This window comes from Haliotis cracherodii, unplaced genomic scaffold (genome assembly GCF_022045235.1).
Source record: "Haliotis cracherodii isolate W230 unplaced genomic scaffold, xgHalCrac1.p SCAF_13, whole genome shotgun sequence".
Taxonomy (NCBI): Eukaryota; Metazoa; Mollusca; class Gastropoda; order Lepetellida; family Haliotidae; genus Haliotis; species Haliotis cracherodii.
Window position 1 is genome coordinate 2,434,319 of NW_027266268.1, and position 25,296 is coordinate 2,459,614.

General features: G+C 45.9%; 2 protein-coding genes across 2 annotated transcripts in view; both read left to right on the top strand.

Moving 5' to 3' along the window:
- The first annotated feature begins 1,568 nt into the window (after positions 1 to 1,568).
- LOC139459397 (uncharacterized protein DR_0269-like) lies at positions 1,569 to 1,952 on the top strand. Its single transcript, XM_071240850.1, has one exon. It carries the CDS (start codon positions 1,569 to 1,571, stop codon positions 1,950 to 1,952), a length of 384 nt encoding a protein of 127 aa, XP_071096951.1.
- Positions 1,953 to 4,815: 2,863 nt separating this feature from the next.
- Positions 4,816 to 25,296, top strand: part of LOC139459502 (voltage-dependent calcium channel type A subunit alpha-1-like) — a 415,048-nt gene continuing 394,567 nt past the window's right edge. Inside the window, exon 1 of the mRNA XM_071240977.1 lies at positions 4,816 to 5,055. The gene's annotated coding sequence lies outside the window, so the exon portion shown is untranslated. The remainder of the gene's footprint in view (positions 5,056 to 25,296) is intronic.

Here is a 25,296-nt window from a genome sequence, read left to right on the forward strand (position 1 = left end):
ATGATCCAGTCAGTGCTGTGAAGGAGGGACGTCTCTAGATGCTCTAGAACCAAGTCATAGCCGCGTGTTGTCCTGGACAACAGCTGCACAGTGCTCCAGTAAATGTAGCAAACGACTATTGAAACATATATTGTCCATTAGATAAAGGGTAAGAGTCCCATCATCGCATACTTTCATCGTGCTGTCTGCCTGTGTGGCGTGCTGTTCGTGGACATGGCGAAGCTGGGTCTCATCTGCCTCCGACACATTTATTGAGAACTATATAGATGTGCAAAAGGAAAACAATGATTGCATACCATGATAATTAACATAAACGAAGGAAAAGGTTAACAGAATGGTAAATGAGTTAACATCAAAGTATAGTAAGGCGCTAGTTGGGTACACTGGCTGCACAAATTCTACTGGTGAACCTGCAGTGGTATCAATCTGTCCACGCTGGTCGTTATTGCACTAAACGATCAAATGCGACAACAAACGGCGCCCGTCATCGGCTGGTGCACAGGGAGAGCAGGACGTCCCCTTCAGTCATCTCCGAGGCTCCGATTAAAGTATCGTCTTTTATTTCTTGCCGTCTATCTTTATTCCTGTCTGCACAGACTATTAGTTATTTACACTGTGTATCCCCGAGCGACACACAACCAGTCTCTGCCTCACTTCTGCCGCAAGCCTTTAATCTCTATGGCTATTATGGCTAAATGCAGTATTTAAATTAGCTTGGACATAAACTAGTTTTTTTTATTAAATAAGGTCACGAACACAACAGCAAGTCACGTAAGGGAGTAATTACTTCCATCATTCTTGAGTGTAGTTTGGTTAACGTGTAATGCATAGGTCTATTCCATCAAGCTTCCATAAGGATTAAACTTGAATCACTTTTTCACACTTTAAGCTTGGTCAACATGTTATTGATGTATGCCAGATGGCAAAGACGTTCATTGATTTAATCAAAATGTTACTCATCTAACGGAAGACCAACACGCCAGTATAGGCTACGAACATATTGAGGAAGGCGGACCAGGAGATGAGCGATGGAGTGTGTTATGCACGGGGAGAGAGAAAAGACTGGTGAAGTGGACGGGGAGAGACTGGGAGGTGGACGGGGAGAGAGGGAGGTAGACGGTGAGAGGGGGTGGTAAACGGGGAGAGACTGGGAGGTGGACGGGGAGATACTGGGAGGTGGAGGGGGAGATACTGGGAGATGGACGGGGAGAGAGGTAGGTAGACGTTGAGGGAGGGAGTTAGACGGGGAGAGGCTGGGAGGTGGACGGTGAGAGACTGCGAGAGACAGAGGAAAGAGGAGGCGGACGGAGAGATAGTGTTGGGAGAGGGATATGGACTGAGAGAGAAATGGACGTGGAGAGAGGTATGTGGACGGAGAGAGAGATTGGCGTGGAGGGGGGGGGGGGGCGGAGAGAGAGATGGGCGTGGAGAGGGGAGGCGGCAGACGTCCAGAGTTATGACCTTGCTGGCGGGGGGGGGGGGGGGGGGGGGTGTGCAGATGAACCGAGATATGGGCATGGAGAGATGGAGGTGGGCGTGGAGGGAGAGATGGGCGTGGTGAGAGGGAGATGGACGGAGAGAGAGAGGGGCGTGGTGAGAGGGAGATGGACGGAGAGAGAGGTGGGCTTGGAGAGATGGAGGTGGGCGGAGAGAGAGAAGGGCGTGGTGAGAGGGAGATGGACGGAGAGAGAGAGGGGCGTGGTGAGAGGGAGATGGACGGAGAGAGAGGTGGGCTTGGAGAGATGGAGGTGGGCGGAGAGAGAGAAGGGCGTGGTGAGAGGGAGATGGACGGAGAGAAAGAGGGGCGTGGAGAGATGGAGGTGGACGGAGTGAGAGATGGGCGTGGAGAGGGGCTGGGGTGGACGGAGAGATGGATAAGCGTGGTGAGAGGGAGATGGACGGAGAGAGGGGCGTGGAGAGATGGAGGTCGACGGAGTGAGATAAGGGCGTGAAGAGGGGAGGGGAGGTGGAGAGATGGATAAGCGTGGAGAGAGGGAGGTGGACGGAGAGAGAGATGGCGTGGAGAGGGGGGGATGGACGGAGAGATGGATAAGCGTGGAGAGAGGGAGGTGGACGGAGAGAGTGGGCTCGAAGAGTGGGAGATGGACGGAGAGAGAGATGGGCGTGGTGAGAGGTAGGTAGACGGAGAGAGAGATTGGCGTGGTGAGAGGGAGGTAGACGGAGAGAGAGATGGGCGTGGTGAGAGGGAGATGGACGGAGAAAGAGAGGGCGTGGAGAGAGGGAGGTGGACGGAGAGAGAGATGGGCGTGGAGAGGGGGGGGGGTGGACGGAGGGATGGATAAGCGTGGAGAGAGGGAGGTGGACGGAGAGAGAGATGGGCGTGGTGAGAGGGAGATGGACGGAGAAAGAGAGGGCGTGGAGAGAGGGAGGTGGACGGAGAGAGAGATGGGCGTGGAGAGGGGGGGATGGACGGAGAGATGGATAAACGTGGAGAGAGGGAGTTGGACGGAGAGAGAGATGGGCGTGGAGAGAGGGAGGTGGATGGAGAGAGGGAGGTGGATGGAGAGAGAGAAGGGCGTGGAGTGATGGAGGTAGACGGAGAGAACGAAGGGCGTGGAGTGATGGAGGTAGACGGAGAGAGAGAAGGGCGTGGTGAGAGGGAGATGGACTAAGAGAGAGATGGGCGTGGTGAAAGGGAGATGGACGGAGAGAGATGGGCGTGGTGAGAGGGAGGTGGGCGTGGAGAGAGAGATGGGCGTGGTGAGAGGTAGGTAGACGGAGAGAGAGATTGGCGTGGTGAGAGGGAGGTAGACGGAGAGAGAGATGGGCGTGGTGAGAGGGAGATGGACGGAGTGAGAGATAGGCGTGGAGAGGGGGGGAAGGACGGAGAGATGGATGAGCGTGGAGAGAGGGAAGTGAACGGAGAAAGATATGGGCGTGGTGAGAGGGAGATGGACGGAGTAAGAGATGGACGTGGAGAGGGGGGAGGTGGACGGAGAGATGGATAAGCGTGGAGAGGGAGGTGGACGGAGAGAGAGAGATAGGCGTGGAGAGAGGGAGGTGGACGGAGAGAGAGGGATGGACGTTGAGAGAGGGAGGTGGACGGAGAGAGACATGGACGTGGAGAGGGGGGGGGGGGGGGGTGAGATGTAGGTGGGCGTGGGGAGAGAGATGGGCGTGGGAAGATGGAGGTGGGCGTGGAGAGAGGGAGGTGGACGGAGAGATGGATGAGCGTGGAGAGAGGAGGGTCGACGAAAAGAAGAAATGGACTGAGAGAGAGGTGGGCGTGGAGAGAGGAGGTGGACGGAGAGAAAGAAGGGCGTAGTGAGGGGGCGTGGACGGAGCGAGAGATGAGCGTAGAGAAAGGGAGGTGGACGATGAGAACGATGGGAGTAGAGAGAGTGAGGTGGACAGAGGGAGAGATGGGCGTGGAGTGAAGGTGGGCGGAGAGAAAGAAGGGCGAAGTGAGAGGGAGGTGGACGGAGAGAAAGAAGGGCATGGAGAGAGGGAGTGCACGGAGACAGAGATGGGCGTGGAGAACGAAAGGGGAGTTTACGGATAGAAGAGGTTAAACTTGTTTGGAAAGAAGACGAACGAACGGGCAGGATCCATATAAGTTTGCCTTCACTTCTCAGTGATTGAATCGATTTTGCCATCTGCCATTGAGCTGCGTTCATGTGCGGGCTCGGTATTTCTTTTCACCCAGTACCATGGACTTCAGACAGCTCTTATCAGAAACAGTGTTCCATTTGCTAGCCAACACGTTGTAACTTGAAGTTTCTGAATGCCTGGAAATATTTTGCACGGGTCAAAAACTGACCACAGGGATGCTGTGAAAGAGAACAAATTGAAATTTACTGTGTTACAACAGCAAATAAGAATAACTACTTCAAACTTTTCATGAAATATTGATGCTAATTGTAGACAGCTGATGATAACAAAAACATCTCGCATAGGGAACAAAAGCTAGGAAACTCGACACAAACGTGCTAAATGATTTTTCCCTTGTCTGTAGATAGTATCTATATTTAATGGTTCATTATTGATACGTTCCTCTGACAAATCACAAACTTAACATTGCAATACTGTTGACTGAACAAACATAGGGTAATTATCTCACACATGTAGCAAAGGACGACAGCAACGAACAAAGGAACACGTCACCAGCTAAGATTATGTTTAAAAATTAAAGGATATTTTGAGGCGAATTCTGTGATGTAAAGTCGTCTGCGACGATTGTCCCCAGTTGCAAGAAGATCACGTGACAGGTGAGCTGTTCACGATCGATGGTGACAGTGAGATTGAGCGAACGCTACAAAATATCCCCAAATGGATATGGATTAGAATATATCACCCTGTTTAGTTGATAGAAAGAACAATATTGATCTAAAAAATACCCTTCATTCAGTATGTGAAAATATTATTCCTCCAAAAGATGCCAGCAGACTAGTCGAACAGCAGCGATTCCGTGGGCTCCGATGCTGCTTCTACCACAACACTGTCCCTGACAGCGCAACAAGCTCATTCCATAATAACATTCTACTCAACAGACAGCTAGAGGGGGCAAATGGTTCGACCGTTCGTCTCTAGGCGCTTTTATCGTCGTCCAAATTAATATTTGAGGAATGAAACACCCTTATTAAATTGTGTATAGCGATTGTGAGGGACACACCTTTGAAACCGTCGGCACTGCATTACCACGTGACCTGCAGCTACAATGCCATTGGTTGTCGGCACCGGGCTTTGATAGGTGGAAGGCCCAGGTAGTAACGTCATTTAGTTTCAATGTGTCGTCTGCTGCCTGTAGTGGGAATAGCGACATGCCATTTACACGGGTGATTGCAAAAAGAGTTGTGGAATTGGATACGGAACACGATATAGTGAGTTTGTGGTTGTAGCGCCGACCGGGATGGTATGTGGGATCGATGCCCGTTTTAGTTTCGGAGTAGTTGACAAAGTTTTTCAGTTGTTATAAGAAATAGTGTTGCAGTGTGTGTGTGAAACTTTCCTAGACGGAGTACATTTTAGAAGAGGATATATTTTGTTTGCGTCACGACATCAACGGACACCTTTCATTACAAGAGAATATTCAAGGTAGGTTGGGGACTTGTATTTAATACTAAAATAATATAATTTAATCCAAAATAATATAATTTCATCCAAAATAATAACTGACTTCAATATGTTCTTCATCACATGTCACGTTACAAGTGGCACTTACTGATAAGTGAGAATACATAAAGTATACATATACAACTATGACCTTATATAAGCATTTTTTATGTCCAAACACTTTTAAACGTATTTTAAAATCAGACGTGCTCAACAGTTGACCTTCCCAAGAAATTTGTTTGCGCCCCAAGTACTGCTGATTTCTCTCAGCCAAAAGTACCATACGTATGACATGTTATTAGCATCATGCAAGGATATCTGCAAAATGAAACCAGAAGGAAAACACGAAGATATTTTTCTTATAATAGCTATACTTAAAACGTTGCGGTGTATACAACCCGTCGTCTGTTTCAATTGAGAAAGTCGCCCGCTCGTGTGACTCGGGACATGGAATTACAACTGTGTAAAACGTGATACAGTTGGCATAAAACAATTTCTTAATTCAGTTACAAATATTATGATACCATTGTCTCATACTCAATACATTTTCGCTGAGAATGAAATCGCGTTTAAGTTCCGTAATTTCATTACATATATCATGAGGTTCCTCGTCAAGTCACTTTATGTAAACCAATTGTTTGCAAATTGCTCACTTGAAACAATAATCGCTGACCTGAAAAACATATGTATGTTTCGAGCGCAAAAAGTTGATAATTTCATCAAGATTATTGGCTCCTACTGTGATAATATCAATGTTTGTATGTCCCTGTTGTAGTGATTTTATCTGGTAATCACAAAACAACAGGACATTTTCCGGTAAAGTCTGATTGATCACCGAGGAGTGATGTGGAGGACTGTAGACTGTGTTCCTCTGAAGTCCTGTCTGCATGTCTGTAAATACAAGCTGTGAATGGTTCTCACTGGAGCTGGACCCGTCACATCCCGACAGCTGCTTCCGTGTGGTCCTCACTGTATCTGGACCCGTCACACCCTGACTGCTGCTTCCAAGTCTCCGAAATGGACCTGGACCCGTCAAATCCTGATTGCTGCTTCCAGGTGGTCCACACTGTATCTGGACGTGTCACACCCTGACTGCTGCTTCCAGGCCTCCTCACTGGACCTGGACGCGCACATTCTGACTGCTGCTTCCAAGTCCCTACACTATCTTGACCTGTCACATGGTGACTGCAGCTTCCGTGTGGTCCTCAATGTATCTGGACCCGTCACACCACTATTGCTGCTTCCATGCGGTTCACATTGTATCTGGACCTATCACACCCTGACAGCTGTTTCCGTGTGGTCCACACTGTATCTTGACCCGTCACATCCTGACTGCTGCTTCTGTGTGGTCTTCACTGTATCTGGACCTGTCACATCCTGACTGCTGCTTCCAAGTCTCCACACTGTATCTTGACCTGTCACATCCTGACTGCAGCTTCTGTGTGGTCCTCAATGTATATGGACCTGTCACACCTTTACTGCTGCTTCCAAGTATTCACACTATACCTGGACCTGTCACATCCTGACTGCTGCTTCCAAGTCTTCACACTGTATCTTGACCTGTAACATACTGACTGCTGCTTCCGTGGGGTCCACACTGTATCTTGACCTGTCACATCCTGACTGCAGCTTCCGTGTGGTCCTCAATGTATCTGGACCTTTCACATCCTGACTGCTGCTTCCAAGTCTTCACACTGTACCTGGACCTGTTACATCCTGACTGCTGCCTCCGTGTGGTCCGGACTGTACCTGGACCTTTCACATTCTGACTGCTGCTTCCAAGTCTTCACACTATACCTGGACCTATCACATCCTGACTGCTGCTTCCAAGTCTCCACACTGTACCTGGACCTGTCAAATCCTGACTGCTGCTTCCAAGTCTCCACACTGTATCTTGACCTGTCACATCCAGACTGCTGCTTCCAAGTCTCCACACTGTATCTTGACCTGTCACATCCTGACTGCTGCTTCCAAGTCTTCACACTGTATCTTGACCTGTCACATCCTGACTGCAGCTTCCGTGTGGTCCTCAATGTATCTGGACCTTTCACATCCTGACTGCTGCTTCCAAGTCTTCACACTGTACCTGGACCTGTTACATCCAGACTGCTGCCTCCGTGTGGTCCGGACTGTACCTGGACCTTTCACATTCTGACTGCTGCTTCCAAGTCTTCACACTATACCTGGACCTATCACATCCTGACTGCTGCTTCCAAGTCTACACACTGTACCTGGACCTGTCACATCCTGACTGCTGCTTCCAAGTCTCCACTCTGTATCTTGACCTGTCACATCCTGACTGCTGCTTCCAAGTCTCCACACTATATCTGGACCTGTCACATCCTGACTGCAGCTTCCGTGTGGTCCTCACTGTATCTTGACCTGTCACACCCTGACTGCTGCTTCCAAGTCTCCACATTGTATCTTGACCTGTCACATCCTGACTGCTGCTTCCGTGGGGTCCTCACTGTATCTTGACCCGTCACATCCTGACTACTGCTCCCAAGTATTCACACTGTATCTTGACCTGTCACATCCTGACTGCTGCTTCCGTGGGGTCCTCACTGTATCTTGACCCGTCACATCCTGACTACTGCTCCCAAGTATTCACACTGTATCTTGACCTGTCACATCCTGACTGCTGCTTCCAAGTATTCACACTGTATCTTGACCTGTCACATCCTGACTGCTGCTTCCAAGTCTTCACACTGTATCTTGACCTGTCACATCCTGACTGCTGCTTCCAAGTCTTCACACTGTATCCTGACCTGTCACATCCTGACTGCTGCCTCCATGTGGTCCGGACTGTATCTTGACCTGTCACGTCCTGACTACTGCTTTCAAGTCTCCACACTGTATCTTGACCTGTCACACTCTGACTGCTGCTTCCGTGGGGTCCTCACTGTATCTGGGCCCGTCACACCCCTATTGCTGCTTCCACGAGGTTCACATTGTATCTGGACCTGTCACATCCTGACTGCTGCTTCAATGTTTCCACACTGAATCTTGACCTGTCACATCCTGACTGCAGCTTCCGTGTGGTCCTCAATGTATCTGGACCCGTCACACCCCTATTGCTGCTTCCACGAGGTTCACATTGTATCTGGACCTGTCACATCCTGACTGCTGCTTCAATGTTTCCACACTGAATCTTGACCTGTCACATCCTGACTGCAGCTTCTGTGTGGTCCTCAATGTATCTGGACCCGTCACACCCCTATTGCTGCTTCCATGAGGTTCACATTGTATCTGGACCTGTCACACCCTGCCTGCTGCTTCCAAGTGTCCACACTGTATCTTGACCTGTCACACCCTGACTGCTGCTTCCAAGTCCCTACACCGTATCTTGACCTGTCACATCCTGACTGCAGCTTCCGTGTGGTCCTCAGTGTATCTGGACCCGTCACCCCTATTGCTGCTTCCATGCGGTTCACATTGTATCTGGACCTGTCACACCCCGACAGCTGCTTCCATGTGGTTCACACTGTATCTGGACCCGTCACACCCTGACTGCTACTTCCAAGTCTCCACACTGTATCTGGACCCGTCACACCCTGACTGCTGCTTCCAAGTCTCCACACTGTACCTGGACCTGTCAAATCCTGACTGCTGCTTCCAAGTCTCCACACTGTATCTTGACCTGTCACATCCTGACTGCTGCTTCCAAGTCTTTACACTGTATCTTGACCTGTCACATCCTGACTGCAGCTTCCGTGTGGTCCTCAATGTATCTGGACCTTTCACATCCTGACTGCTGCTTCCAAGTCTTCACACTGTACCTGGACCTGTTACATCCTGACTGCTGCCTGCGTGTGGTCCGGACTGTACCTGGACCTTTCACATTCTGACTGCTGCTTTCAAGTCTTCACACTATACCTGGACCTATCACATCCTGACTGCTGCTTCCAAGTCTCCACACTGTACCTGGACCTGTCAAATCCTGACTGCTGCTTCCAAGTCTCCACACTGTATCTTGACCTGTCACATCCAGACTGTTGCTTCCAAGTCTCCACACTGTATCTTGACCTGTCACATCCTGACTGCTGCTTCCAAGTATTCACACTGTATCTTGACCTGTCACATCCTGACTGCAGCTTCCGTGTGGTCCTCAATGTATCTGGACCTTTCACATCCTGACTGCTGCTTCCAAGTCTCCACACTATATCTTGACCTGTCACATCCTGACTGCTGCTTCCAAGTCTTCACACTGTATCTGGACCTGTCACATCCTGACTGCAGCTTCCATGTGGTCCTCACTGTATCTTGACCTGTCACACCCTGACTGCTGCTTCCAAGTCTTCACACTGTATCTTGACCTGTCACATCCTGACTGCTGCTTCCAAGTCTTCACACTGTATCTTGTCCTGTCACATCCTGACTGCTGCTTCCAAGTCTCCACATTGTATCTGGACCTGTCACATCCTGACTGCTGCTTCCGTGGGGTCCTCACTGTATCTTGATCCGTCACATCCTGACTACTGCTACCAAGTCTTCACACTGTATCCTGACCTGTCACATCCTGACTGCTGCTTCCAAGTATTCACACTGTATCTTGACCTGTCACATCCTGACTGCTGCTTCCAAGTCTTCACACTGTATCCTGACCTGTCACATCCTGACTGCTGCCTCCGTGTGGTCCGGACTGTATCTTGACCTGTCACGTCCTGACTGCTGCTTTCAAGTCTCCACACTGTATCTTGACCTGTCACACTCTGACTGCTGCTTCCGTGGGGTCCTCAATGTATCTGGGCCCGTCACACCCCTATTGCTGCTTCCACGAGGTTCACATTGTATCTGGACCTGTCACATCCTGACTGCTGCTTCAATGTTTCCACACAGAATCTTGACCTGTCACATCCTGACTGCAGCTTCCGTGTGGTCCTCAATGTATCTGGACCCGTCACACCCCTATTGCTGCTTCCACGAGGTTCACATTGTATCTGGACCTGTCACATCCTGACTGCTGCTTCAATGTTTCCACACTGAATCTTGACCTGTCACATCCTGACTGCAGCTTCTGTGTGGTCCTCAATGTATCTGGACCCGTCACACCCCTATTGCTGCTTCCATGAGGTTCACATTGTATCTGGACCTGTCACACCCTGCCTGCTGCTTCCAAGTGTCCACACTGTATCTTGACCTGTCACACCCTGACTGCTGCTTCCAAGTCCCTACACCGTATCTTGACCTGTCACATCCTGACTGCAGCTTCCGTGTGGTCCTCAGTGTATCTGGACCCGTCACCCCTATTGCTGCTTCCATGCGGTTCACATTGTAGCTGGACCTGTCACACCCCGACAGCTGCTTCCATGTGGTTCACACTGTATCTGGACCCGTCACACCCTGACTGCTACTTCCAAGTCTCCACACTGTATCTGAACCCGTCACACCCTGACTGCTACTTCCAAGTCTCCACAGTGTATCTGGACCCGTCACACCCTGACTGCTACTTCCAAATCTCCACACTGTATCTGGACCCGTCACACCCTGACTGCTACTTCCAAATCTCCTAACAGGACCTAGGCCCGTCACATCCTGATTGTTGCTCCCGTATGATGCTCACTGTATCTTGACCCGTCACCCCCTGACTGCAGCTTCTGTGTGGTCCTCACTCTATCTGGACCCGTCACATTGTGGCCGATGCCCATTGCAAGTGTGTTGCGTCGCGTCCAGGACCGTATGGAAGATCATCTGCTACAGGCAGACCTCGATCATGTGAAGTGATATCAAATAACAATATCCATAACTTTCAATAATACATGGTATGTTAAATACGCCTCGTGTACGAAACATCTGATTAGTTCACAGATTGTACAGTATGGTTGAAATAAGTATGGTTTAAACAATATTTAATTATAAACAGTTGTTTTACTTCATTTATGTATTTGTACCAGCAGCAGTAGTTTCTGAGATTAAGAAATCTATTTGCAACATTTCATCGAAGTAGCTTTAGTACAACGAATCTCTTTCAACATGGTGGCAACGCTCAATCCAGCATCACACGCCGTACCCAGATAGTGATACTACGTTTTGTCATGACTGCCTCGGGAACCAAGCTGAAAGTATGGCTGTGACTGTTGTGTGCACCACTCGTTTGTACTGGGAAGTCTGCTAGAGATCGTGGAGCAGACGAGGTCAGAGGGTTGTTCCAACAGTTCCCCGTGGACTGACTGTAGCCTCGACACCTATATACACACCAGGACAATGTTACAGAAGCAGTGTCATACTTTTTGAAAGGTTTATCATTGAAAAGGTGACGTTTCGGTTTATTCCTTCAACCTCAGGAGCTCATCTAGGTCATGTGAACAGGTGACACTGAACAAACGACTGTCTCTATATGTCTCTAGGTGATAGACGAAGGAGGTATGTTTTCCGGAGACAATAATCTATCTTTACCTTTGCTCCATTTTTTATTCAACGGTTAATTGCCATCCTAGAAAGAGTTTATTTTCCGATGGATGCAGCATGCATGTCTTGAAAGAGTACAAGCTTACATGTTCGCGGTTACCCAGACATACCACGTACGACTCCGATGTAAGTTAGAACTACGCTCTCTCATCGCTGTACGTTACTGACAACGCCGCGGCAGTCACCCCACAGCGACATGTAGTCTTGTGTCTTTCAGATGGAGTCTCTGTTGCTTTGCCAGCGTTATCTCTCTGGCGCAATCTTTCCGAAAATGTATCTGAACAAGAAAGTGTACCCAGTTGTTTTAAGTTGTAGTTATGGTGTTTCGTCCCCGGGGACTGCATATGCTCGTTACTGTGAAATATTTAACTGAAAGCCCATTTCTACGTATAGTTGCACCACACATATGAATACACAAATCGATGTGTCCGTCTGGGAAGAACGAGACCTCACTTTGATACAGTTTGCCTAAATTGGAGAATCATTAGCCTCCGAACGACATCCATAGGCAGGGTTAACGAGACAAACATACCTGACAGAGGCTGTCGAGCTGTCCAACATACTCCGGCACATCATTACCCTTCTCGTGTGTGCACACACCCACAGCGCCGCAGTAGTGGGGACACAGCGGACAGACACGTCTGATGGAGACATGACGCATGGCTAGAGTTGCGGGGCTAGGGGGGTAATACCCGTTCAACTGGGAGAGGATAAAACTGTTCTGAACTCAGGTATAGGAGCAAACACTGCAGTTCTTTAGTTTTAACGCTAAGTATACAGGGATATTTTATAACTCTTGCGCCATTGTACGACGAGATGAGGCCCACACTGCCTTGAACGGTGGTTAATGGATGTTAACACAAGTGAAAAACCAGATGGTCACCTACTTAAACACAAAAAGAAGCAAGATGTGTTTTTTATTTGTTTTGATTTGTTTGTTTGTTTTATTGTTGTTTTTTGTTTTATTGTTGTTGTTCGTTTGTTTGTTTGTTTGTTGTTTTGTTGTTGTTTGTTGTTGTTTTTGTTTGTTTTGTTGGGTTTTTTTAGGGGGGGGGGGGGTCTGCGTGTGTTTATGGTAACATAATACATCAATACGTTGAAGATATAATTCTATTATTTTTGTGACATTAATGATTGTTGATATTGTTCACGGCTCCAGCTCTTGCGTTTGATCAAAGGCTGTCAGTGATGGACAAACCTAATTCCACAATTCTGAAAACTCGTCTGAGCTGTCCCTATTAATACCAGCACAGATGATGAAAGGTTCTGGTCTTAACAGATAACCTTTTGCAGTTGCAATTTGAGAACATCTCAGTACATCTCCACCTGTTCTCGTGGCTAGCCATATATCACGGTCATGTGTTGATGTTAGGTGGCTGCGGGACGGGGATAATGATATTGACAACGTCAGATGTGACGGATGGTTGTCTCCCTTTACACCTATATATCAAAGTATTGCAGTGACACCAAGACACTTGTTAAATTCCTGGTGAGCTTTTGATCATCGCCTATGCTTAGCTGGACTTAAGTTACTTTAACCATGTCTTGATTACTCCTGTTAAACACAAATGTAACATGAAATCACACTTAACCGATTCATTTATCAAAGGAATTTTTTTTTTTATAAATCAGATGGGATGCCAAAAAATATAGCATATTCTGTTTCTGAATAGTTCGTCGTTTAGAGCCTCATAGGACATGAGTTCTAACAAGATTATCCTTAATCGCACTGTCCTGACCACACTGGGACATGAACCAGATTGTAACTTAACCTCAGTAGTGTTGTACTGTCCTCCACACTGGGACATGAACCAGACGTAAACCTATCCTCAATAGTGTCGTACTGTCCTCCACACTGGGACATGAACCAGACGTAAACCTATCCTCAATAGTGTCGTACTGTCCTCCACACTGGGACATGAACCAGACGTAAACCTATCCTCAATAGTGTCGTACGGTCCTCCCTCCACACTGGGACATGAACCAGACGTAAACCTATCCTCAATAGTGTCGTACTGTCCTCCACACTGGGACATGAACCAGACGTAAACCTATCCTCAATAGTGTCGTACTATCCTCCACACTGGGACATGAACCAGACGTAAACCTATCCTCAATAGTGTCGTACTGTCCTCCACACTGGGACATGAACCAGACGTAAACCTATCCTCAATAGTGTCGTACTGTCCTCCACACTGGGACATGAACCAGATGTAAACCTATCCTCAATAGTGTCGTACTGTCCTCCACACTGGGACATGAACCAGATTGTAACTTAACCTCAGTAGTGTTGTACTGTCCTCCACACTGGGACATGAACCAGATGTAAACCTATCCTCAATAGTGTCGTACTGTCCTCCACACTGGGACATGAACCAGACGTAAACCTATCCTCAGTAGTGACGTACTGTCCTCCCTCCACACTGGGACATGAACCAGATGTAAACCTATCCTCAGTAGTGTCGTACTGTCCTCCCTCCACACTGGGACATGAACCAGACGTAAACCTATCCTCAATAGTGTCGTACTTTCCTCCACACTGGGACATGAACCAGACGTAAACCTATCCTAAAAAGTGTCGCACTGTCCTCCACACATGGGACATGAACCAGACGTAAACCTATCCTCAATAGTGTCGCACTGTCCTCCACACTGGGACATGAACCAGACGTAAACCTATCCTCAATAGTGTCGTACTGTCCTCCACACTGGGACATGAACCAGATGTAAACCTATCCTCAATAGTGTCGTACGGTCCTCCCTCCACACTGGGACATGAACCAGACGTAAACCTATCCTCAATAGTGTTGTACTGTCCTCCACACTGGGACATGAACCAGATGTAAACCTATCCTCAGTAGTGTCGTACTGTCCTCCACACTGGGACATGAACCAGATGTAAACCTATCCTCAATAGTGTCGTACTGTCCTCCATACTGGGACATGAACCAGATGTAAACCTATCCTCAATAGTGTCGTACTGTCCTCCACACTGGGACATGAACCAGATGTAAACCTATCCTCAATAGTGTCGTACTGTCCTCCACACTGGGACATGAACCAGATGTAAACCTATCCTCAATAGTGTCGTACTGTCCTCCACACTGGGACATGAACCAGATGTAAACCTATCCTCAATAGTGTCGTACTGTCCTCCACACTGGGACATGAACCAGATGTAAACCTATCCTCAATAGTGTCGTACTGTCCTCCACACTGGGACATGAACCAGACGTAAACCTATCCTCAATAGTGTCGTACTGTCCTGATGACATGGGCGACGGGCTTGCTGGTTCGATACGAGTATGTCTACCGTGTGTGTACTGACTGCAAGACGTGGTGGGGTACACACGGCGGGGTGTTTGTCTGCCATCACGTAACAGACTGAAAGTCTGGATGATACGTGATTGCCTCTGGTTTAAATTTTATTTGATCATTGGAAGAGATTAATACATATTGGTGCACAAACAGGCTTTTGATAAGACAATATTCCTACAGTGAAATAAAATAAAACAGTAATTCATTTTGCAAAAGAACACGTTTACTTTTGGTCATCACTTTCCAAGACACGCATGACGCCGTCATCATATTTATATTCGTCTGGTAGGAGAACGAATGTTTTAAACAGAAACCTCTGCCAGTAAACGGATTTACAGCAAGTTTACCGTACCCAACGTCAAACTCTGTGAAGACTTAATACTAGACTGGCATGAGGGAAACTTTGGAGTCTTGGTAATAATATTTAATCCCACATTACATGATCTATGGGTAATAAATAAACGAAAAAGACTCGAACATAATAATAGATTACTGGGAAGCTGGAAAAATAGGTAAAATTCACAGTTATTAAGACTCTGGCTCTTTCAACATTAGTTCATATATTTTCAACACTTCCAAACCCACCTGATGATTTTATTGGAAAATTGAATAAACTATTTTATATATTCATTTGGAATAACAAAGCAGACAAAATTAAAAGATCTACCCTGGTAAGGAAATATGAGGTCTGAGAATAATAGATACCCGCAAATTTATTGATGCATTGAAATCATTTTTAAGGACAAGTTTACAAAAACGGACTTTTTTCAAAACAGATATTTCTTTTGGGAGCAAATATTGATAAGTTTATTACTTTGAAAAAATCTCTTTTTGAGAGATATATCGAATATTTTTGGTAATCACTACAGAAAACATAAAGTTGACAAAACATTGACGAAATTTTATCAGAGCCATGATGGTTCAATATCCAATTTAAAAAATAATTTCATTCCAAAACATTGGTTTTATAAGAGTAACAGCTAACTTACATAAATAACATATGGGGAGACTTGTTGAAAAGAACAAAGGGCTCCAGAATATTTTATGATAAACTTATAGCTACAACTAACTTTCCTTTGATGTGTTACAAATGGGAAAATAAACTTAATCAAAGCATTGTATGGAATGATGTTTTCTCTAATTGTAGATTGTGTACCAATTATGTTAAACTAGATTTCCAGTACTGATTATAAATAGAGCTCTATATACCAAAAAGGAATGATTGAAAATAAGGTTAATGGATGATGACATATGCTACTTTTGTGTCTCTGAACCTGAAACCATGTGTAGGTAGAATGTTTTTTTGTAAAGGAATTTTGGTTAGAAATTGAAATGTACCAAAACTCAAAACTTACATATGATATTCATATTACCATTTTGGAAAAGTTATTTTGCTACAACGAAAAAACATCTACCTTTTCAACCACATACTTCTTCTTGCAAAACAATACATTCACCAGTCAAGCACTAAGAAAACTCCATTATGCTTTCCTTTTTTCACAAAAAAATATTGAAAGATGTATGTAAAAAAGAACAATTCATCGAAATGAAAAATAGTAGTATTAAGAGATTCGACAGAAAATGGAAGGAATTATCAGCCTACTTATTATAATTACTCAGTCAATTAATATATGTACATACCAATATCTGATCATCATGTTAGAAGATCCTATGAATTGCTACACGTATATACCTCATGTACCAATGTTACATTTACGTCTACGGCATTGAAATAAGAATATTTAAAAAAAACGTTTATCGTACCCAGATGTGTAAGCCCATCTACTAGGAGCTTTGGACCCGTGAAGGTCCGGGGTAGAATAGCTCTTTAGCAACCCATGCTTGCCGTAAATGGCGACTATGCTTGTCGTAAGGGACTAACGGGATCGCGTGGTCAGGCTCGCAGGTTGATGCATGTCTTCGGTCACAATTGCGTGGATCGATGCTCATGATATCAACCAGCGGATTGTCTGGCCCAGACTCGATTATTTACAGACCGCCGTGGTATAGCTGGAATATTGCTAAGTGCGGCGTTAAACAACGAACAAGCAAACAAACAAACAAAACTAGGGGCTTTGTTGATGCAGGTTGGATAGTCTTGGCCTCACTCAACACCCAATGCTGATAACACTGCATACAAGACACAAACACTCGATACATCGCTGAATGGAGAGCGACCTTCTCCTGTCTTTCCTATCTATTCCCTACAAATTGAACCTCTACTCAGCAGTGGAATGGGGGTATCACGTTATGCCCCCAAGACCCACTTTGTAATCAACATCAATATAACTTGGAAAAGTACCTATTGATTGGTTTCGAGTTTATGTCAGAAGGTATTTAGTTGCGTCCACGTCACTGCAGCAGTAGTACCCACCTCCTTGTGTAAGCCACTGTTACTTTGGATGCAGTATATGCCATACTCAATGATCCCATGACGCAGTCGTGCTACCCCTAGTGAAGTCATTAGTGTATGATTACTCGCATGGCAAACAGTAAGCTTATAGCATTAAACATGAAGAAGTAATTATAATAATGACGACATCAATGATGATAACGATGATGATGATGATGGTGACGGCTGATTTTGCTAATGTAAAGATATTTAAGGATAATAATTAATATGGTAACTAATAGTATTTAGACTTCTTGCATCACCATGACCTTTTCATAAAACAAATAATAAAGGTCACAATAAAAACTGTTAATCAGTTAAAAGCAGTCCAAATCTAAGCATTTGTAAAAATGGAAATAGGCAAGCCTCGATATTGGACAATGATACAGAAATATTTTGCAATTTAACCCTTTGTCTATGCGTATAATCTTTAGTCTCCCGTTTGCACAAGTTATAACCTTGTTTACATTGACCTTCGCGCTAAGTAAATCAGCCTTGGTGAATTCACGACTGAAGTTACCATTAAGGGAAGCTCAGACTCAACATCTAGAAAAATACTCAGATGTTTTCATTTCTTCCTCCCAATTACTGTCCCCGCCTTCTTTCGGGGCCCCGTTTCCTTGTTGCGCTGGCAGGGAGGTCAATCCTTGTCCTCCACATACTCTCGCCTGTCATCTATTAACGCTCCAGGGTAAAAGCTGGCAAGAAAGCTTGTTTGGAACTAGAACACTTTTTCAACTACTGAGGGATAGAAAATTGTGTTTGTGCTAACTTCATATTATTCAATTGAACGTCCCTACTTTCTTCTTTTAGCGTGAATTTCTGCTTCTTTACTGATTGACTACATTCTCCTAAACAACTTTATTAGTCCGTAATAGAAATTCACATAATCTGTTTTGGACTTGCTTGAGTTAATATGACTTGCTTAATAATATAATTCCAACGCTGGTTCTCTGATGGACTCATACTCGGAGCAACACGAACCTGTCAGCGTGTAGTACGTGTTGATGGAGAGCTGCACCTGGATGTTTACCCATCATTGGCCAGAGCGAGCCGAACCTATCAGGGAGTAGTACGTGTTGATGGAGAGCTGCACCTGGAGGCTTACCCATCATTGGCCAGAGCAAGTCGAACCTATCAGGGAGTAGTACGTGTTGATGGAGAGCTGCACCTGGAGGTTTAGCCATCATTGGCCAGAGCGAGCCGAACCTATCAGGGAGTAGTACGTGTTGATGGAGTGATGCACCTGGAGGTGTAACCATCTCTGGAGCAACACAAACCTGTCAGCGAGGAGGGCAAGTCGGTCGCAAGGTGCACCTGGATATTAACAAAAGGGCGCTTCACCACATGCGGAAACTGGAGGCTCGGCATCACACTTTTTCAATCAATGACAGGCCCGACTGGACTTCGCTTGCCACAAGCAATCACTGGCTTTGATCCGACGGCCCCAATGTTTGATAAGTCTCAAGCTAAGAACAAGATAAGAACAAGCTGCGAGGTCGTAGTTTCTATGTCACATAGCCACAGATAAAAAAGAGAAGAGTCATTTGAAAATGAGCCAGAATGTTTCCTTTCATGTGCAGAGCACATCAGTTGTTCTCACTGACGCCTGAGTTCTGCAGGTTTGTACGTATTCCTTTCGCTTTTGTCTTCCCTGAGGTCAGTTTGCAGCAAATTAAACTCACGGCATGGTCTCCTACGAAGTCCGCGCATTTAAGCGAGTACCTGGGTTATTCTACGGCGGCCATCCAGCCGTGTTATATGTTTCTGAAAAGTCTATGGGACTTGTGGGTAATTGAATATGGGACTTCCATATCATCATCTTTATGTCAGCCATGACGTAGCCATCGGGATATACGGCTTGAGTTACAGTGTAGTCAGCATACAGCGTCAGTTACAGTGCAGCCAACATACAGCGTGAGTTACAGTGCAGCCAACATACAACGTGAGTTACAGTGTAGTCAGCATACAGCGTCAGTTACAGTGCAGCCAACATACAGCGTCAGTTACAGTGCAGCCAACATACAGCTTGAGTTACAGTGTTGTCAGCATACAGCATCAGTTACAGTGCAGCCAACATACAGCTTGAGTTACAGTGTAGTCATCATACAGCTTGAGTTACAGTGCAGCCAACATACAGCTTGAGTTACAATGCATTCAACATACAGCTTGAGATACAATGCATTCAACATAGAGCTTGAGTTACAGTGTAGTCAGCATACAGCGTCAGTTACAGTGCATCCAACATACAGCTTGAGTTACAGTGCAACAAACATACAGCTTGAGTTACAGTGTAGTCAGCATACAGCTTGAGTTACAGTGCAGCCAACATACAGCTTGAGATACAGTGCATTCAACATACAGCTTGAGATACTGTACAGTCAACATTCAGCTTGAGTTACAGTGCATTCAACATACAGCTTGAGATACAGTGCATTCAACATACAGCTTGAGTTACAGTGCATTCAACAAACAGCTTGAGATACAGTGCATTCAACATACAGCTTGAGTTACAGTGCAGTCAACGTACAGCTTGAGTTACAGTGCATTCAACATACAGCATGAGTTACAGTGCATTCAACAAACAGCTTGAGATACAGAGCAGCAAACATTTAGCTGGAATTACAGTGTAGCCAACATACAGCTTGAGTTACAGTACAGCCAACATACAGCCTGAGTTACAGTGCATTCAACATACAGCTTGAGTTACAGTGCATTCAACATACAGCTTGAGATACAGTGCATTCAACATACAGCGTCAGTTACAGTGCAGGCAACATACAGTTTGAGATACAGAGCAGTCAACATACAGCTTGAGTTACAGTGCCTTCAACATACAGCTTGAGTTACAGTGCATTCAACATACAGCTTGAGTTACAGTGCATTCAACATACAGCTTGAGATACAGTGCATTCAACATACAGCTTGAGTTACAGTGCAGCAAACATTTAGCTGGAATTACAGTGCATTCAACAAACAGCTTGAGATACAGAGCAGCAAACATTTAGCTGGAATTACGGTGCAGTCAACATACAGCTTGAGTTACAGTGCAGCCAGCATACAGCTTGAGTTAAAATGCATTCAACATACAGCTTGAGATACAGTGCATTCAACATACAGCTGGAGTTACAGTACATTCAACATACAGCTTGAGTTACAGTGTAGCCAACATACAGCTTGAGTTACAGAGTAGCCAACATACAGCTTGAGTTACAGTGCAGTCAACATACAGCATGAGCTACAGTGCAGTCAACATAAAGCTTGAGTTACAGTGTAGCCAACATACAGCTTGAGTTACAGTGCAGCCAACATACAGCTTGAGTTACAGTGCAGTCAACATACAGCTTGAGTTACAGTGCAGTCAACATACAGCATGAGCTACAGTGCAGTCAACATAAAGCTTGAGTTACAGTGCAGTCAACATACAGCATGAGCTACAGTGCAGTCAACATAAAGCTTGAGTTACAGTGCAGGCAACATACAGCTTGAGTTACAGTGCAGGCAACATACAGCTTGAGTTACAGTGCAGTCAACATACAGCTTGAGTTACAGTGCAGTCAACATACAGCGTGAGTTACAGTGCAGTCAACATACAGCATGAGTTACATATTAACATTATTGTTTCTTAACTGCATTGCATGAAATACAAACTTTGCTAAAGTTCGAACAATATTATCAACAGACATTAGTATATTATATTTCTGTTAGTAGGGATGTACATCCCATAATTAGAACTACATCATCTGCAAATAACAAAAGTAAAAGATGAGTTGGATTTGGTGAGGTGAGCTGAACTGTGGTTTAACATCGCGTCCATGAAATTGCACTTATATAGCGACATGCATGTGTGTGTGTGTGGCTGCTTGTACTACTCAATGGACTAACGCAAATTTTATAGTGCTAGCCCACTGAGATACCATGCCGCAGTTTAACATGAATACCCCATTCGGATACAATATACTGACTACGAACCGGCCAGTCCTTGTCTTAGCCCCTTAATGCCGAGTGCCAGGCTGGGTAGCAACAAGTACCATCTTTTAACGTCTTTTGGTATGACGCTGCCGGGGATCGAACACTGGACCTCCCGTTCTCCGGGGAGACGCTCTACCACTCGACCACGGAGGCGGTCCTTGGATTTGGATACTCAAGAGATGTTAGGAGTATTTGTTTCATTGAGGTAATAGATCACCTTGATATAAGTTAGACATAACATGAATGTTACGAATTATTGTAAAATTCATTAGTTTTATATGTCATGGTATATGGTTGGTGGATATATGTTCTATCTGAATGGCATTTACTCAATGAATAAGTGAAAATGTACAGAAAATGTTCGAAACTGTCAACGGTATCGAAGGCACACGATCATAATGGGCGTTACAGTGGGTTTGTGAGGAGACATTGAATTGAATATGTATTTTAATCGCGCGATGAATTCTGAAACATTCTTGTTTAGTACAAATCATTGATTTTATTTCTTAAGAAAGCATCGTTAACGTTATGCGTATGAATAAAATATGAACCACATCACTGATATCTACATATCTAGTCTTGGGATAATATTCAATATGCCTGAAACAAGATATAGCATATACATCCCACGAGTATATCGCTGCAATGCGTTGGTTCCCTGTACACGCAGTCTTCAGCTCATCTTCTGATCAATAGGTCACCTGTTCCGATCGGTAATAACTCAATTTGTGTCGGTAGGTTTTAAATTCTACATTTAAAAAGCTGTTTATCTGTTGCCTGACAACCCACGCACGAAACACACGAGGCGGCGTCTGCTTCTCCCGTTTCACAAACACTTCCCGGCGAGGTGAAACACCTCCCCAGCCCGGTCCATGGCTATCGACTATTGCATTAGCTTATACAGTCTCACTTTATGTTCATTTGTTGAGACCGGAAGTGACCTCACTTCAACCGGATTTGATCTCCATGCACTGTTAGTTCCAGTAGAAGTCTCGCGTGATGTAACGATAATTTGATAATTGAAGTAAAGTGGTTTTCGTGCTATTTTCCCAGCATGCATGTCACCTTCCGGTCGTAAACATAAGGCCTTTATGGCGGTAAGATCCACACTGTTCCTTTTTTGGGCAAAATCGATCATGCAAATTGCATGTCATAGTGACACTGCTCGTCGGTGTTGACAGTGTTCAACAAATGGGATTCCTTAAGATATGAAATGTAAACACAGACGCACATTACGTGTTTATGATGTTCTGGGTATTAAATAAGCTGGAACACCGTGTCTGGTAGTGGCCTTAGGAGCAAGCTAATACAACCCTCTTTAATTGCATCACCTTTAGAAATAGGTCATGTTTATTCACTGCTTTCGATCAATTGAATTGCTTTGTATATATTTCGTATTACCAATAATAATATGGAATACACATAAAATGTATTTGTTAGTAACCAGTACACACCAAACTGCCTTCAATAGGGCGCATGTGTGTCAGGTAACTCGTTTACATATGTCGGGACCTAGGCCGCACTAGCGGGTTTCCATGTGTCGGGACCTAGGCCGCAGTAACTCGTTTACATATGTCGGGACCTAGGCCGCAGTAATGTGTTTACATATGTCGGGACCTAGGCCGGAGTAATGGGTTTACATGTGTCGGGACCTGGGCCGCAGTAACGTGTTTACATATGTCGGGACCTAGGCCGCAGAAACGTGTTTCCATATGTCGGGACCTAGACCGGAGTAACGTGTTAACGTATGTCGGGGCCTAGGCCGCAGTAACGTGTTAACATTTGTCGGGACCTATACCGGTGTAACGTCTTTACATATGTCGGGACCTAGACCGGAGTAACGTGTTACATATGTCGGGACCTAGACCGCAGTAACGTGTTAACATGTGTCGGGACCTAGACCTGAGTAACGTGTTTACATATGTCCGGACCTAGGCCGCAGTAACGTGTTTACATGTGTCGGAACCTAGGCCGCAGTAACTCGTTTACATGTGTCGGGACCTAGGCCGGAGTAACGTGTTTACATGTGTCGGGACCTAGGCAGGAGTAACGTGTTCACATATGTCGGGACCTAGACCGGAGTAACGTGTTTCCATATGTCGGGACCTAGGCCGCAGTAGCGGGTTTCCATGTGTCGGGACCTATACCGGAGTAACGAGTTTACATATGTCGGGATCTAGGCCGGAGTAACGTGTTTACATATGTCAGGACCTAGACCGGAGTAACGTGTTCACATATGTCGGGACCTAGACCGGAGTAACGTGTTTACATATGTCGGGACCTAGACCGGAGTAACGTGTTCACATATGTCGGGACCTAGACCGGAGTAACGTGTTCACATATGTCGGGACCTAGACCGGAGTAACGTGTTAACATGTGTCGGGACCTAGACCTGAGTAACGTGTTTACATATGTCGGGACCTAGGCCGCAGTAACGTGTTTACATGTGTCGGAACCTAGGCCGCAGTAACTCGTTTACATGTGTTGGGACCTAGGCCGGAGTAACGTGTTTACATATGTCGGGACCTAGGCAGGAGTAACGGGTTTACATGTGTCGGGACCTAGGCCGCAGTAATGTGTTTACATATGTCGGGACCTAGGCCGGAGTAATGGGTTTACATGTGTCGGGACCTGGGCCGCAGTAACGTGTTTACATATGTCGGGACCTAGGCCGCAGAAACGTGTTTCCATATGTCGGGACCTAGACCGGAGTAACGTGTTTACATATGTCGGGACCTAGACCAGAGTAACATGTTTCCATGTGTCGGGACATAGGCCGCAGTAACGTGTTTACATATAACGGGACCTAGGCCGCAGTAACGTGTTTACAATTAACGGGACCTAGGCCGCAGTAACGTCTTTACAAATTTCGGGACCTAGACCGGAGTAACGTCTTTACATATGTCGGGACCTAGACCGGAGTAACGTGTTTACATATGTCGGGACCTAGACCGGAGTAGCGGGTTTCCATGTGTCGGGACCTAGACCGGAGTAACGTGTTAACATATGTCGGGACCTAGGCTGGAGTAACGTGTTAACATATGTCGGGACCTAGACCGGAGTAGCGGGTTTTCATGTGTCGGGACCTAGACCGGAGTAACGTGTTTACATATGTCGGGACTTAGACCAGAGTAACATGTTTCCATGTGTCGGGGCATAGGCCGCAGTAACGTGTTTACATATAACGGGACCTAGGCCGCAGTAACATGTTAACATATGTCGGGACCTAGGCCGGAGTAACGTGTTTACAAATTTCGGGACCTATACCGGTGTAACGTCTTTACATATGTCGGGACCTAGACCGGAGTAACGTGTTTACATATGTCGAGACCTAGGCCGCAGTAACGTGTTAACATGTGTCGGGACCTAGACCTGAGTAACGTGTTTACATATGTCGGGACCTAGGCCGCAGTCACGTGTTTACAGTGTCGGAACCTAGGCCGCAGTAACTCGTTTACATGTGTCGGGACCTAGGCCGGAGTAACGTGTTTACATGTGTCGGGACCTAGGCAGGAGTAACGTGTTCACATATGTCGGGACCTAGACCGGAGTAACGTGTTCACATATGTCGGGACCTAGACCGGAGTAACGTGTTTACATATGTCGGGACCTAGACCGGAGTAACGTGTTCACATATGTCGGGACCTAGACCGGAGTTACGTGTTCACATATGTCGGGACCTAGACCGGAGTAAGGTCTTTACATATGTCGGGACCTAGACCGGAGTAACATGTTTCCATGTGTCGGGACCTAGACCGGAGTAACGTGTTTTCATGTGTCGGGACCTAGACCGGAGTAACGGGTTTCCATGTGTCGGGACCTAGGCAGCAGTAACGTGTTTACATGTGTTGGGACCTAGGCCGCAGTAACGGGTTTACGTACAGTGAAGCAAGGTGGAATGGAATGTTGGTGTACAGGAACATATTGCCAGTCTACAAGAGTGATTGAAGTGAGGTTAGATGGGTTTAACGTCGCGTTCAAAATTATTTAACGTATAGCGACCTGTATTCACGTATATGTCTGTGACTGCTTGTACTAATCCGGGGGTATGCCAGTTTTTCAGTTCTGGCCTACTAGGATACCATGCCGCAGTTTAACCTTGTAAATACCCTACTCAGACGCATTATACTGAC